At 37.6% G+C, this 12,663-nt stretch overlaps 1 protein-coding gene across 1 annotated transcript in view; it reads left to right on the top strand.

Moving 5' to 3' along the window:
* The first annotated feature begins 2,868 nt into the window (after positions 1-2,868).
* Positions 2,869-12,663, top strand: part of LOC138177112 (vomeronasal type-2 receptor 26-like) — a 42,966-nt gene continuing 33,171 nt past the window's right edge. The window contains exons 1-2 of the mRNA XM_069108096.1: positions 2,869-3,113; positions 4,958-5,249. Of these exons, the coding sequence (XP_068964197.1) occupies positions 2,869-3,113; positions 4,958-5,249 (537 nt within the window). The remainder of the gene's footprint in view (positions 3,114-4,957; positions 5,250-12,663) is intronic.

Raw genomic sequence — 12,663 nt, 5'->3', positions numbered from 1 at the left:
TAGATAGATAGATAGATAGATAGATAGATAGATAGATAGATAGATAGATAGATAGATAGATAGATAGATAGATAGATAGATAGATACACACATACACACACACTCACAAATATAATATATATATATGGTGAAAAAAAAATCAAGCCCTACCAATTTTAAAAGAAGGAATTCATGTCAAAATAGTGCAATTGAGAAGAACTCAACTAAGTTCTCTCAAATTCTCCTCCAGTCAACCCTAAAAGAGGACTGCCAATCACTTCAAGGTCACAAAGCCAAGTGGCAGGCTTGGGAGGTGGATCTTATTCTCTCATTTCAATCTGTACTCCAATCCAAATGTGTCTCTGTGACATCTGGCTTTGGACCTAGCCGCCATTCCTGGAGATGGCCACACACTCTGAGGCTGCCTTCATTGTCATTCAGTGTAATGAGGGCTCCATCTTTACTTTCTGCTATGTCCTGGGCTAGGATTTATGTGGTTTTATTTTATATCCTGCATCTTTGCTAAATTTATTTATTATCTCAAGTAGTTTTTTACTTGATTCTCTAGGCTTCTCTAAGTATATCATCATATCATCTGTAAAGAATATTAGCTTAGTCTCTTCTTTGCCTCATCTGATTCCTTCGAATTCTTTTTCTTCTCTTATTGCTACAGTTTATATTTCTAGTACCAAATTGAATAACAGGGATGACAGTGGACACCTTCATTTCATCCGGAAACTTATTTGCCTTCTAGCTTATCCCCATTACATATAATGCTTGCTCATAGATTTAGATAGATGCTACTTCTTATTTTAAGGAAGACCCCATTTATTCCTATACATTCTAATGTTTTTAATAGGAAGGGTGTTGCATTTTGTCAAATCTTTTTTCTGCATATATTGAGATCATCATATTAGTTTTGTTGTTTATGTGATTGGTTTTACTGATAGTTTTCCTAATAATGAACTATCCTTGCACTCCTGGCATAAATCCTACCTCATCAGGGTGTATTATTCTCCTTATAAGTAGCTGTAATCTTTTTGCTAATATTTTATTTAAAATTTACACATCTATATTCATGACGGAAATTGGTCTATAATGTTCTTTTTCTGTTATTTTCTCTTGCAGATTTAGTTATCAGTACCATATTTTTATCAGAGGAAGAATTTGGTAGGCCTCCTTCTCAAATTTTCCCAAATAGTTTATAAAATTTTGCAATTAATTGTTCTTTAAATGTTTGATTGAATTCACTTGTAAATCAATCTGACCCTCGAGAGTTTTTCCTAGGGAGTTCATTGAAGGTTTGTTTAATTTCTTTTTCTGAGATGAGGCTATTTAAGTATTTTATTTCCTCTTCATTTGCTTTGGGCAAAACATTTTTTGTAAATATACATCCCTTTCACTAGGATAGTCAAATTTATGGGCATACAATTGGGCAAAATAATTCTGAATTATTATTTTAATTTCCTCCTCATTGGAAGTAAATTCACGCTTTTTATTTCTGATATCGAAAATTTGATTTTTTTCTTTTTTGAAATCAAATTGACTAAAGGTTTATCACTTTGAGACTGGATCACTTGGTAAGAGTAGTGATAACTGCTAGAGTGCTAGTGTGGTCCATTGGTACTTTTGTGATGTTGAGAGAAATCAGGGAACCACAGAGCAGTCTCCCAGTGGGAAACTGATGGGAAGAGACAAGAGTCATTGAGGATAGGCTGGCATATCAGGGTTTTGATCACAATTTATCGAGGGAAAGCCCACAGTGAGGAGACCATTGAGTTATTGGGGTGAGTCTAGTTTTAACTATCTGACTTATACTTGGTAAGGCTTCAGGACATGATAAATATTCATTACACATGAATTATTTAAATTTGATGCCATCCTATAAGGTGTAGAGTCTGAGTGGACCCTAATTAAAGTATGGCAATTATGGTAGGACACACATCTACCTTCTACAATCCTTAATTGCTTGTGGGAGGATTACCATAAGGAGCCATTGGTTTCCTCTAGTGGGTAACACACCGACTTAAGGGGAAGGTCACTTATTAACCCAAAAACATTACCGAGAGTTCTATTTTGATCATCATTATTCACTCCCCCTTTGTTTAGTGTGTACTCCCAGTGGCCAAAGCACTTTGGTTAATGTTATCAGATTCAGAAAAGTGTCAAACTCATATCAGTCTAGAACTGGTGGACCTAGGCCTCACTACTATCATTCACACACTCTTTCTCCCCTTTTCATGTCACACTGTACTCTGACTGATGCAACTTCGGGTAATTTAGACACTGTTGAGAATTAATTTGGGGAGAACGGAAGTAGCATCCTGGATGACCTGTGAAACCTTGCTTGGGAGGGATCAGAGAGTACTATGGACATGTCAGAAACCATGGAATCTGTGAAGGCTCCAGGGACTGAAGGTAGGGAAGGAGATTTCCAAACAAATTTCTTTTTTCCACTTGAGTTTATGAAGTTTTCAAGATGAAGGATGCAGGTGCAGAGTGGCTGGTCTGATTGGTGTCCAGAGACGCTCATTCTCAGACTTTGTCAAAATATTTGTTCAATTTGTGTTTGACTTGCACCAAAGAGACATGAAGATCTGCCTCCTTTACTAATCAATCCACAGGGAACAAAGAGAATAGCCTCAAGGAGGCAAAAATGCTCCATAAATATGCCCAGCTCTTTCTCGCTTTTGCCTTTGTCCTAAAGAGACCTGCTGCCTGTCTCACACTCTGCATTCCCAAGTGAGAGGGACTGTCCAAAGTCTGAGCATCTATTGGGAAAGAACCATCTTTAGTAGCAGGGAATGGGCCTACAGATGCATGAACAACACTACCCACTCATCCTAAACTCCCCTACTCCTGACTCTTAAGAGATTTGGTTTATTGGCTATGGGCTTGTGGCAACTGGAGCACTCTTTCTCTCTCTTAATTGTGATCTTGCTTTTGCAGTTTTCTCTTTCTGAGTACCACATGGAGAAGAGTCCTTGTTGTATAGAAAGAGTTTACAGTCCCACATATAGAAAGGAAGGGGACCTAGTCATAGGGGGCTTCTTCTCCTTGTTTCTAAAAATAGAGAACCGATTGTACAAGCAAGTATTGAGATCTCCTCCTTCCTGGACTGGTGCAGAAGCAAAGTAAGTGTCTGTGTGTGTGTGTGTCTGTATGTGTGTGTGTGTGTGTGTGTGTTTGTGTGTGTGTTTTATTGATGAAATCATCATCCATATTTCTGACTGACTACTTTGTTGGTAGAGTTATGTTTTTTTAGCCTCCCAATTTTGGCTAAAGCAAAGACCTTGGTTTGACAATTTCTAGAAACATAGGAAACTGAGAAATTAAACCTTTCCTTAATGTTCAGTGAAGGAAGCAGGAAAAAGGAGATTATTTATATACCCATATATGATGCTATAAAACAAACAGAAATTCAACGTAATAGATGAAAAATAAAACTTACCCAGTACAAAGGTGAAGGAGACATATCAGGGAGGAAATACACTTAAATTTGCAGTTCAAGTTCCAAAGCTACATTGCCTGAGAATGGGCTTGGTTGACAACTGACAGGGGAGGTACCATTCCCTATCTAACCCATTTGTGATGAAGAAATTCTCAAGGTCACTTATCAATGTTGGGCTGGAGTGAGGTCTAGGTAGGGGAGGGTTTCTGCATCTTTACACCACAAATTGGGGCAATGTTCACTCTCTTAGGCACCAGAAAAAAGAAATTAAAAGTCCTTTAGGCAGTATAGAGTTTAATCTAATTCAAAGCTTCAAGCTTCATCTGCTTGAAAGAAAGTTACCAAGGGAAAAGGACAAAATCTCTGTCTTTGCCTATCAACTTTGATGGGCTTCAGAAGCACTTGATCTAAGTGACTCCATATTGGAGTTTGATCATTATCACCATAAAATTAAAATATATCTAAAACTCCAAACAACATAAAGTTTAGAGGGTCCACAAGTGCCATGTCCATCATGTCTATCAGAACACTGACAAGGTTCATTGATTGCACTAAGTTTTCAATTCCTTCATGCCTAGGAAATATAAATTACAGGGGAATTTCACTGAAATGAACAAACAGAGTACCACATACAGGCCATGAGCCAGGGATTAACGAATGAAAAATGACCCTGACATCAAGAATCATTGTATTTATTATCATGGCAATGTTATCTATGTTTTAGATGGTCATTTTTGCCAATAATTCCTCTTCTGAGTAATGATACTGGCCCTTTTGAGTGTTGAGAGATTGGGTTTAAATGCTATCATCTCAGTTCTCTTTTTCATTCCCAGTCCTTTTACTCTGCTGCCTTGCCTTGCCTTGTTGGTCAATAATATGCCCTAAAATTCTATATTTTGATAATGTTCCTGCTTAAATCATGTAGTTATTTCAGCAAGAGATAGCAGTACTTTACTTGCAATCCTTCAGTGTTACACATCAAATTTTCTTGAAAATTCTACTTTTGAAATTCATATATTCCATTTTCACCCCAACATATAACCTTAAAATCATTATAATACACCTAGAAACCATCTTACCAATATATGTGTCTATGCCTAGCTAATATGTTTTGCATGGAAAAGGGACCATTAAACATTTCTCCAAATTTTAAGTTATGAATTAGAACTTCCTCTTTCCATGTTTTCACACAATAGAAAATCAGAGTGCATGGTTTGTTCAATTCCATTCCAAAATTAGACATGTCTAATGTCTAAAGCACATCATAATTTCTTTTTGTGTGTGTGTTTCCTTGAAAGGATGTGAAAAGATGTTTAGTCACATTCACTTATTTTACAGATGTGGATGTTGACGATCATGGTAGCAAGATGATTTTGTCCAGGGCCATTCTGTTAGTAAATATTGGGGCTACGATTTTAGACAAGAGTTCCTGTCTCCATATCCAACTTTCTATCCAATATGTCAATTTGCTGTTTCTTTACCTATAGAGTTTTGCCTGATTCTTTGATTTTTTCCCTCTCACTTCAGGTCAATGATAAAAAACTACCAACATTTGCTCGCTTTCCAGTTTGCTGTGGATGAGATCAACAAGAACCCCCATTTGCTGCCCAACATAACCTTGGGATACCAGTTGTTCAGTAACTTCCATAACAACAAACTGGCTTTGGAGAGCTCCTTGATATGGCTGTCAGGGAGGGGCACAACCATCCCAAACTACAGGTGTGGCAGGGAGCCCAATTCAGTGGCTGTCATTGGAGGGATGTCATCTGCACTATCCATGGCCATGGCCACCATTCTCAGACTTTATAAAGTTCCTCAGGTAAGGGAGTCCATTTTCATCCAATATGTTCTTTGTACATAAAACAGCAAATCCTTTAAAAACTGTTCTGCTGCACTGTCAGTGAGTCAATAAAGAGATATCTAGATATTCCAGGCACTTTTCTGATAACAGGAGATACAAAAAAAGTGCAAACAGTCTCTTTCATCAGGGAATTCACTGTGTCGTCCAGATGGGGTGGTGGTCTAGGGGTTGACCTCTGATGGTTTTGAACCAAGTAAAAATCTGCCCACCTAATGGTCCCTGTACTCTTATTTCATCTCTTTATATTTGCACATAACTCTGAAGACTTTAGATGGAATAAAGATTTCTCTTCTCGTCACCTCAGAAAATTCCCAGGGACAGGGCTCCCTTCCTTTATATATTTTCCCTAAAAGGATGAACCTTTATTCCTAACAAGCAACATCCAATTCTGTGTTTAGAGTGATCAGCCAGTTTGAGCTAAGCATTCACCTCCTGCCTGAATCTGGGCCTGATTTGCCCAATATACAATGTATCCCTTCAGAACAGAAATATCTTATTTATTCAATTCAAATGATTTCTTTTTTATAAATTAATTATTTGTTCATTTAATTTTAATATAATTGAATTTTCAAAATTCATTCCAATAAGTTTTAAATTTTCTCCATATCCCTCCCCTCCCCCTTTCCCAAGACAGTGTGCAACCTGATATAAGCCCAAGTTACTTCTAAGACACCATTTTTGATCAAGCGCCCCATGTGTATTTTCTAACTGGATCCTCAGAAAAAATAAAGAGCAAAAGACGGCGTCGGTGTGATCCCGGGGAGGCCGCTGGACAATGCAGGAGAAGTCAGGATCGCTGGAGCGCAAAGTCAAGATGCCCTTTCTGTTGTTTAGCAACCGACCCTTCCCTGAGCACAGAGGAGGAATACGCGCATCAGGAGAGTCGGGCACTATGGATTCCATGGTATTCTGACAGTAAACTCATGGATGCTTCTATGGCACAGCTTACTTAGGCTCTCCCTGATTTTTCTACCTTATCCTTTAGACGTCTCACAATTTTGCTTTTTCACAGATCATCATGACCGAGCACTATATTACTTTTCACTGTACCCTACAAATAGTAGTTTACCAAAGAACTTTTTTTTTTCAGGGAGCAACTGGAATCAGTGAAACTCCTTAGTCATTACCCAAATGTCATCCATTATAATTCAATTCAAAACACATTTCTGAAGCAGAGTACTATATGATGTGCTCTGTCCTAGAAGCTTAAATTGGAGATAAAGCAAATTTCAGAAACATGAAATCGGATTTAGCCCTTCATTAGCTTTTTTATATATTTATTTTTTTTTTTGGAGGAGGGAAGGCAGGACAATTGGGGTTAAGCGACTTGCCTAAGGCCAAACAGCTAGTCAGTGTTAAGTGTCTGAGGCTGGATTTGAACTCAGATCTTCTTGACTCCAGGCTGCATCACTTAGCCGCCCTTCTTCATTAGTTTTTATTGTCCTGTTTGGTCACAATATATACACTAATTAATTACATTCATGAATCTTTCTAATATACATATATATGTATGTATATGTATGCCTGTCTCTCCATCTCTGCATTTATTTAATACAATTAAATTCTGAAGGCATCACTGACAATTGTTGTATCAACCTGTATAGATTGCCACTTAATTTGAATCATGCAAGACCTTCATAATTTCAAGAGGTGAGAAGCCAGGAAGGAAAACTTGTTCTAAGACACAGATGGAGGTTGTGAAACTTTATTTTGACCCAACATAGAGTCCAGTTCACCTCCAATGTGGAAGATTTGCATTCTAGGGATTTACTATTGTAGTTGACTTGTTTCAGTTAACAAATTGTCCCAATCTTCTTGGCTCTATTTGGAATTTTCTTGGCAAAGCAGCTGGAGTGTTTTGCCATTTCCTTCTCTACCTTATTTTCAGATGAGGAACTAAAGCAAACAGGGTTAAGTGACATGCCTAGGCTAGTGTCTGAGGCTGGATTTGACCTCAGCTAAAAGAGTCTTCCTGACTCCGACGGGGTGTTTTATCTACCTCATCATCTATCAGCCCCACTCTAGGAATGTAAAGCTAAATTTGTTCAGAAATACACATCATACCTACCCCAAAGATCATGATGGCTTCTGGCTCTTCCTTTGTGGTGAGACGGTTCTAAATCGATGAGGAGCAAGAAATTTCTTTGCACCTAAAATACTTGAGGACTGGTCATTGCTTCCTCTCGACTGGCTCCTTGAAGGTCATTGTGTCCTCGGTGATATATCAAGCCTTCACCAGGCTAGCACAGTGAGGGGGTGCTCATTTGATTCCTTCTCTGAATTTTTTCCTTCTCATACAGACTCTGTTCATGTACTTGGGCTTAGAGCAGGTTTTTGATGACTTGGAGTCTTTGAAATCTCATTCACCTAAATTTTTAGATACTGTCTTCAAAAGTTAAAAAAAATTAGAAAAAGGGAAAATCATGTCACAAACCATTTAGTAAGCTTTTCTTGTGTGACAGCACTGTGGTACAATTGGGTATACAGATATATCTATAATGGCTGCACTTTTGGACCTCAAAAACTCATCTCCTAGTATGGGGAAATCACACATCAAAGGAGGCTTCAGTATAGGGATTAGGTATAAGATAAGATGTAGGTACTTGTGAAGGAATGCTGGAGAAGAATTCAGGAAAGTTGGTGTAAGAGGTTCTAGGAGCAGCTGAGCCATCCGTTGGAGTGGTTACAGAGACAAACTAACCTTCCAGAATGAGAAGGCTCTTTAGTTAGTGAGGGAGGCACCTTGTTTAGGTTCACACTGTATTAAATTGGGAGTATAAAGAACACAGCTACTTTGAGGTCACTAGATTTCTTGCCAAAATCCGGGAAGGACTGAGAGAGGGAAATACTAGTCTTTGGTATGAATCACAAACTGGGAATTTCTGAATCATGAAGGCCCAAACTGTCTTCCACAACTGAAATGACAGCAGGCAAAGAAAATACCCTAGTGCTTGACGGACGCAGTCTCAGTGCCCAATCCGATTGGACCTCCATTAAATTCAGGCATATGATGAGATCTGTTCTGGAAATTCTGGTTTTTCCCAAAAGAGAACCAGGAAGCCTTGCTTGTTCTCAATTTATATATATATATATATATAATCTATATAAATATATATATATATATATATATATAGAGAGAGAGAGAGAGAGAGAGAGAGAGAGAGAGAGAGAGAGAGAGAGAGAGAGAGAGTACTTCTTTCTTTTGTTTTTCTGTCTTTCAATAGCATTGTTAATAAGTATCCAGACATAGAATAGAATAGTTTTGGAACTTTTAAAATATAAAATATAATTTTTATCAATCTATTCAGTTGTACTCAAGGGATACATTGCCTTGTATATCATAAGTTATATTACAACCTGGATAAATCATTCTAAGCTTCCTGTGATCTGCATATTTTTAATTCCTATACCTAAGTTAGTCAATGATATAAAGTTATCATCATACTCATCACAATGTTAATCTTTAAGATCTAAATCTGCCCTGATAAGAGACCTTGCTGGGTAATTCTCTTTATGTGTTCTCAGGGATCTGTCTAACCACAAAGGATTTCCTTATCTGAAGCATTATGCTGAATTGGTGTTTACACTGGATCAAGCCAAATCCTCTTGATTTGTTTGGTTTTGTTTGGGGGGGTGGCTGAAGGGGTGATTGTGGCAAATAATTTTATTTTTCTAAATAATATATTAATGCAACTTTTTTGTTATTTTTTCTATTAGTTTTAGTTCCAAAACATTTCACTCTCTGATTCCCCTCCTTGAGATTGCAACCAATTTGATACAGATCATACCTGTGTAGCCATGCAAAACATTTTCATATTAGCCATGTTGCAAAAGAAAATGCAGATGAAAACCAAACCAAAGAATAACAAATTGCTGAAAGGTGGAGAGTTTCCTCATCGGACCCTTTATCTTCGAGAGTTGGTAGCAGAGATAATAGTAGTAGCCAAGCCATATCTTGGAGGCCATCCAACTGAACTTTGTCTGGTTAACCAAGCAAGAATAGACCAATTTCAAAGAGTTGGATGATCTAAGTAAGGGAGTCAGCAGTCCAAATGTGTTTTGTATCCAAAAACATTCTTCTCTTCATCCCTTAAATAATTTCTTCTCAGTAGAAAGAGGCCTTTGTATTCCAAAACTTCCCACAATACTTAGAGTACTTTTTTTTAAAGCAATTGGTGTTAAGTAACTTGCTCAAGGTTACACAGCCAGTTATTTCTGGGTGTGGTGCTAAGTAGAGGAGCCCGGATTTCAACCCCAGGTCATCCCGACAGTGGAGCCGGTACTCCTACTCGCTGTGCTACCTGGCCACCCCGACTTAGAGTACTTTTGCCCATTAAAAAGTTCTTGCCAGACCCACACTTTTAAAAGCTATCCTGGTCAACTGACCTTCATTGTCTGAGATATGCTTCTGAATCTTTGGATTTTCACATTATGCCCCTAACCCCTGAGGACATTCTCCTTCCTCCTCTCCTCATTTTTCTTTTCTTTTTATGGATTGTCTCTCTCCATTATCTGGGAAACTTCTTAAGGGCATTGACTCAGTTTTCCTGTTTCTTTTACTAGTGTTCCAAGCTCTTGGTACAGTGCCAGGCACAAAGTGAGCATTTTAGCAAAGGTGTCTTTACTTTTTAGTAGATCAAGTTAAGATCTAGATGTTAATTTCTAAATTTTTGACCAGAGATTGTAATTCTTCTTGTGGATCCCTTTATTCTGCTGGCATGCAGCAAATTAACAAAGTGTTGCACAAAAGTATGTTCCAGTTGCTTTTGCATAATACGATGTTGTGGGAAGAGGACTGCTCATACACTTTGGTGTTCTCTTTCAAAGACTGTGATCCCACAAGACCTCTAAGGATCCTTCTAATTATTTAAATTTCAAGTTGTAGTCTGATCGATTCCACATCTAAACTCTCATTCACTTAAGATAAAAATGCCATCATGTACCATGTATATGGGCCACATGGCAGTATATAAGGTGAGGCAGGGGAGAACAGCTTCATCAGGCCATAATTTTCTCTTTCTTACTGTATCATCCCCCTTTTAGGAGCCAGTGAGTTATGATGGCCCAAACTTTCTTGCAAAGATATTGTGTTGTATGTCTACATGGATTCCATGGGCAGCAAACAGACAATGTCTGTGCAGGCTTCAAGGTGCAAAGCCTCAGGCAGCAGCCCACTTCCTGTATTTTCAAATGGGCACATTGGGAAATCAGTTCTCTAAATTCTTGAATTGTTCTGTTGGAGTGGTAATGGGAAATCTCCCTTATAGCTCCCCTGGAGACCTGTCTTCAAGCTTTTGTTTATAGCCAGAACATCAATATCAATGCCATTGATGTTTTCATTATCTCAGTCATTCTGATTTAAAAAAAAATGTTCCTCAGGAACCAATGTCACATTTTATTGTGCCACACAGCAGAAGTCCTCCTGGGTACCAAACAATGATGCCTCTCCCCACCTCTTGCCCTCACCATAAATTGCCTTTTCCCCTCAGGCTGTATTGGTCTATCTCTAGTGCCTTTTTCCCTCTCTACTCTCTCAAAGAGCCATAGCCATTATTCCATGCTGACTGTCCCTTTGAACTCACATATTCCTTTACCAGGTATATACCAGATCCCATCATTGTTGAAGGAATTACACCTAAGAGAAAGGAACTTCTCCTTGCTTTAAATGACCATCATGTCCTTGACTCTTACTACAGGTGTGCAATCGTACTTCAAAATAGTTTTCTTTGTCATCCTCTCCCATTTTGTTTTGATCTCTAGTGCCTTGTTCCTAGTATTTCTTCTCTAGTAATTCTATGTTCTTCTGTAGCTACTCTTTGGCCAAAAGATTACAAGAATTACCATCCTGCTACTTCACAAAAATGTCCCAGGTAAAAGTGAATTCCCCACTTTTTTCTCTCCTCCATTTCATTTCCTTATACATGAAAGCTGTCACTCTTCTTATCTCTTTGCAGTCTTCCTGGTTCAGGTATCAGTACAATGGTTGTGTAACAAATGGAATTTGATAGTACCCCTTCTTTCCTTATTTTCCCAAATAGGTTATAATGCATTGGTATTAATTGCTTTTCAAACAGTTGGTAGAATTCTCTTATGAATCCACCTTGCCCTGGTAATTTATTCTTAAAGAGTTAATTGGTGTTTTATTCAATATATGTTTCTAAAACATAATTGAGTATTATATTTCCTCTTTTTAAAAAAGCTGAGAATTTGTTTTTGTAAATATTTATTTCTATTAGATTGTCAGATTTGTGGCATATATTTTAAATAAATTAGCTTCGAATAATTCTTTAATTTTTTTATTTGGTGTTTAATTCACCCTTTTCAGTTTTTGTTACTGGTAATTTACTTTTCTTCTTTCTTTTTTTTAACATTAAATTATTGAATGGGTAATATATTCTTCATATTTTCACAAATACAGTCTTTGTTTTATTTATTCATTTAATGGTTTTCTTACTTTCACTTTTATTAATCTCATTTTTTTAATTTTTGCTTTTGTTTTTGGTCTTAATTAATTTGTTTACTTTTAGTTTACAAGATTCATTACCACAATTCCTTGGGTTTCAAATTTTCTCTCCCTCTCCCTTCCCCCTACGCAATGGCAGCATACAATCAAGTATAGTATCTGCAAATACTTTCACATTAAGCATTATTCAGGTTATAAAGAAGGATTGTATCACATGGAATGAAGAATGGGAAAGAGGAGACAAAAACAAACAAGAAAAAGGAAAAGGTCAGGTAGTTTGCTTCAATCTGGGTTCAAACTCAGTTCTTTTTCTGCATTTAAACATCTCTCCATCATGAGTCTTTTTTTTTGGGGGGGGGCTGACTTATGACCCTGGATGGCTGAGAAAAGTCAAGTTTATCAAGGTTGGTGTTCACACACACGTTGTGTCTGTTATTGTGTACAAGTTCCTCCTGGATCTACTCTTCTCACCCAGCATGAGATCATTTAAGCCTCTCCAGGTAAATATGAAGTCCATCTGCTCCTCGTTTCTTTGCACAATAGTATTCCATGACATGCATATACCACAACTTGTTCAGCCATTCCCCAATTGATGGGCACCACCTTAGTTTCCAATTCTTTGCTACTACAAAAAGAGCTGCTATAAATATTTTTGTACATATGGGTCTAATTTTCACTTCTATTATCTCTTTGGGATATAACACTTGAAGTGGTATTTCTGGGTCAAAGGGTATGAAATTATTTGCAGCCCTTTGGGCATAATTCCAGATTGCTTTTCAGAATGGTTGGATCAGTTCACAACTCCACCAGCAAAACCTTATTATTCCAATTTATCCACATCCTCTCCAGCATTTGTCATTTTCCTTTTTTGTCATCTTAGCCAATCTGACTGGTGAGATGTGGTTTTGA

Source organism: Petaurus breviceps, unplaced genomic scaffold (genome assembly GCF_028583685.1).
Source record: "Petaurus breviceps papuanus isolate PSGF00001 unplaced genomic scaffold, PetGlider_PUasm1.0 90330, whole genome shotgun sequence".
Lineage (NCBI taxonomy): Eukaryota > Metazoa > Chordata > Mammalia > Diprotodontia > Petauridae > Petaurus > Petaurus breviceps.
The sequence above is the reverse complement of the archived record's forward strand: the minus strand, read 5'-3'. Positions and strand labels throughout refer to the sequence as shown.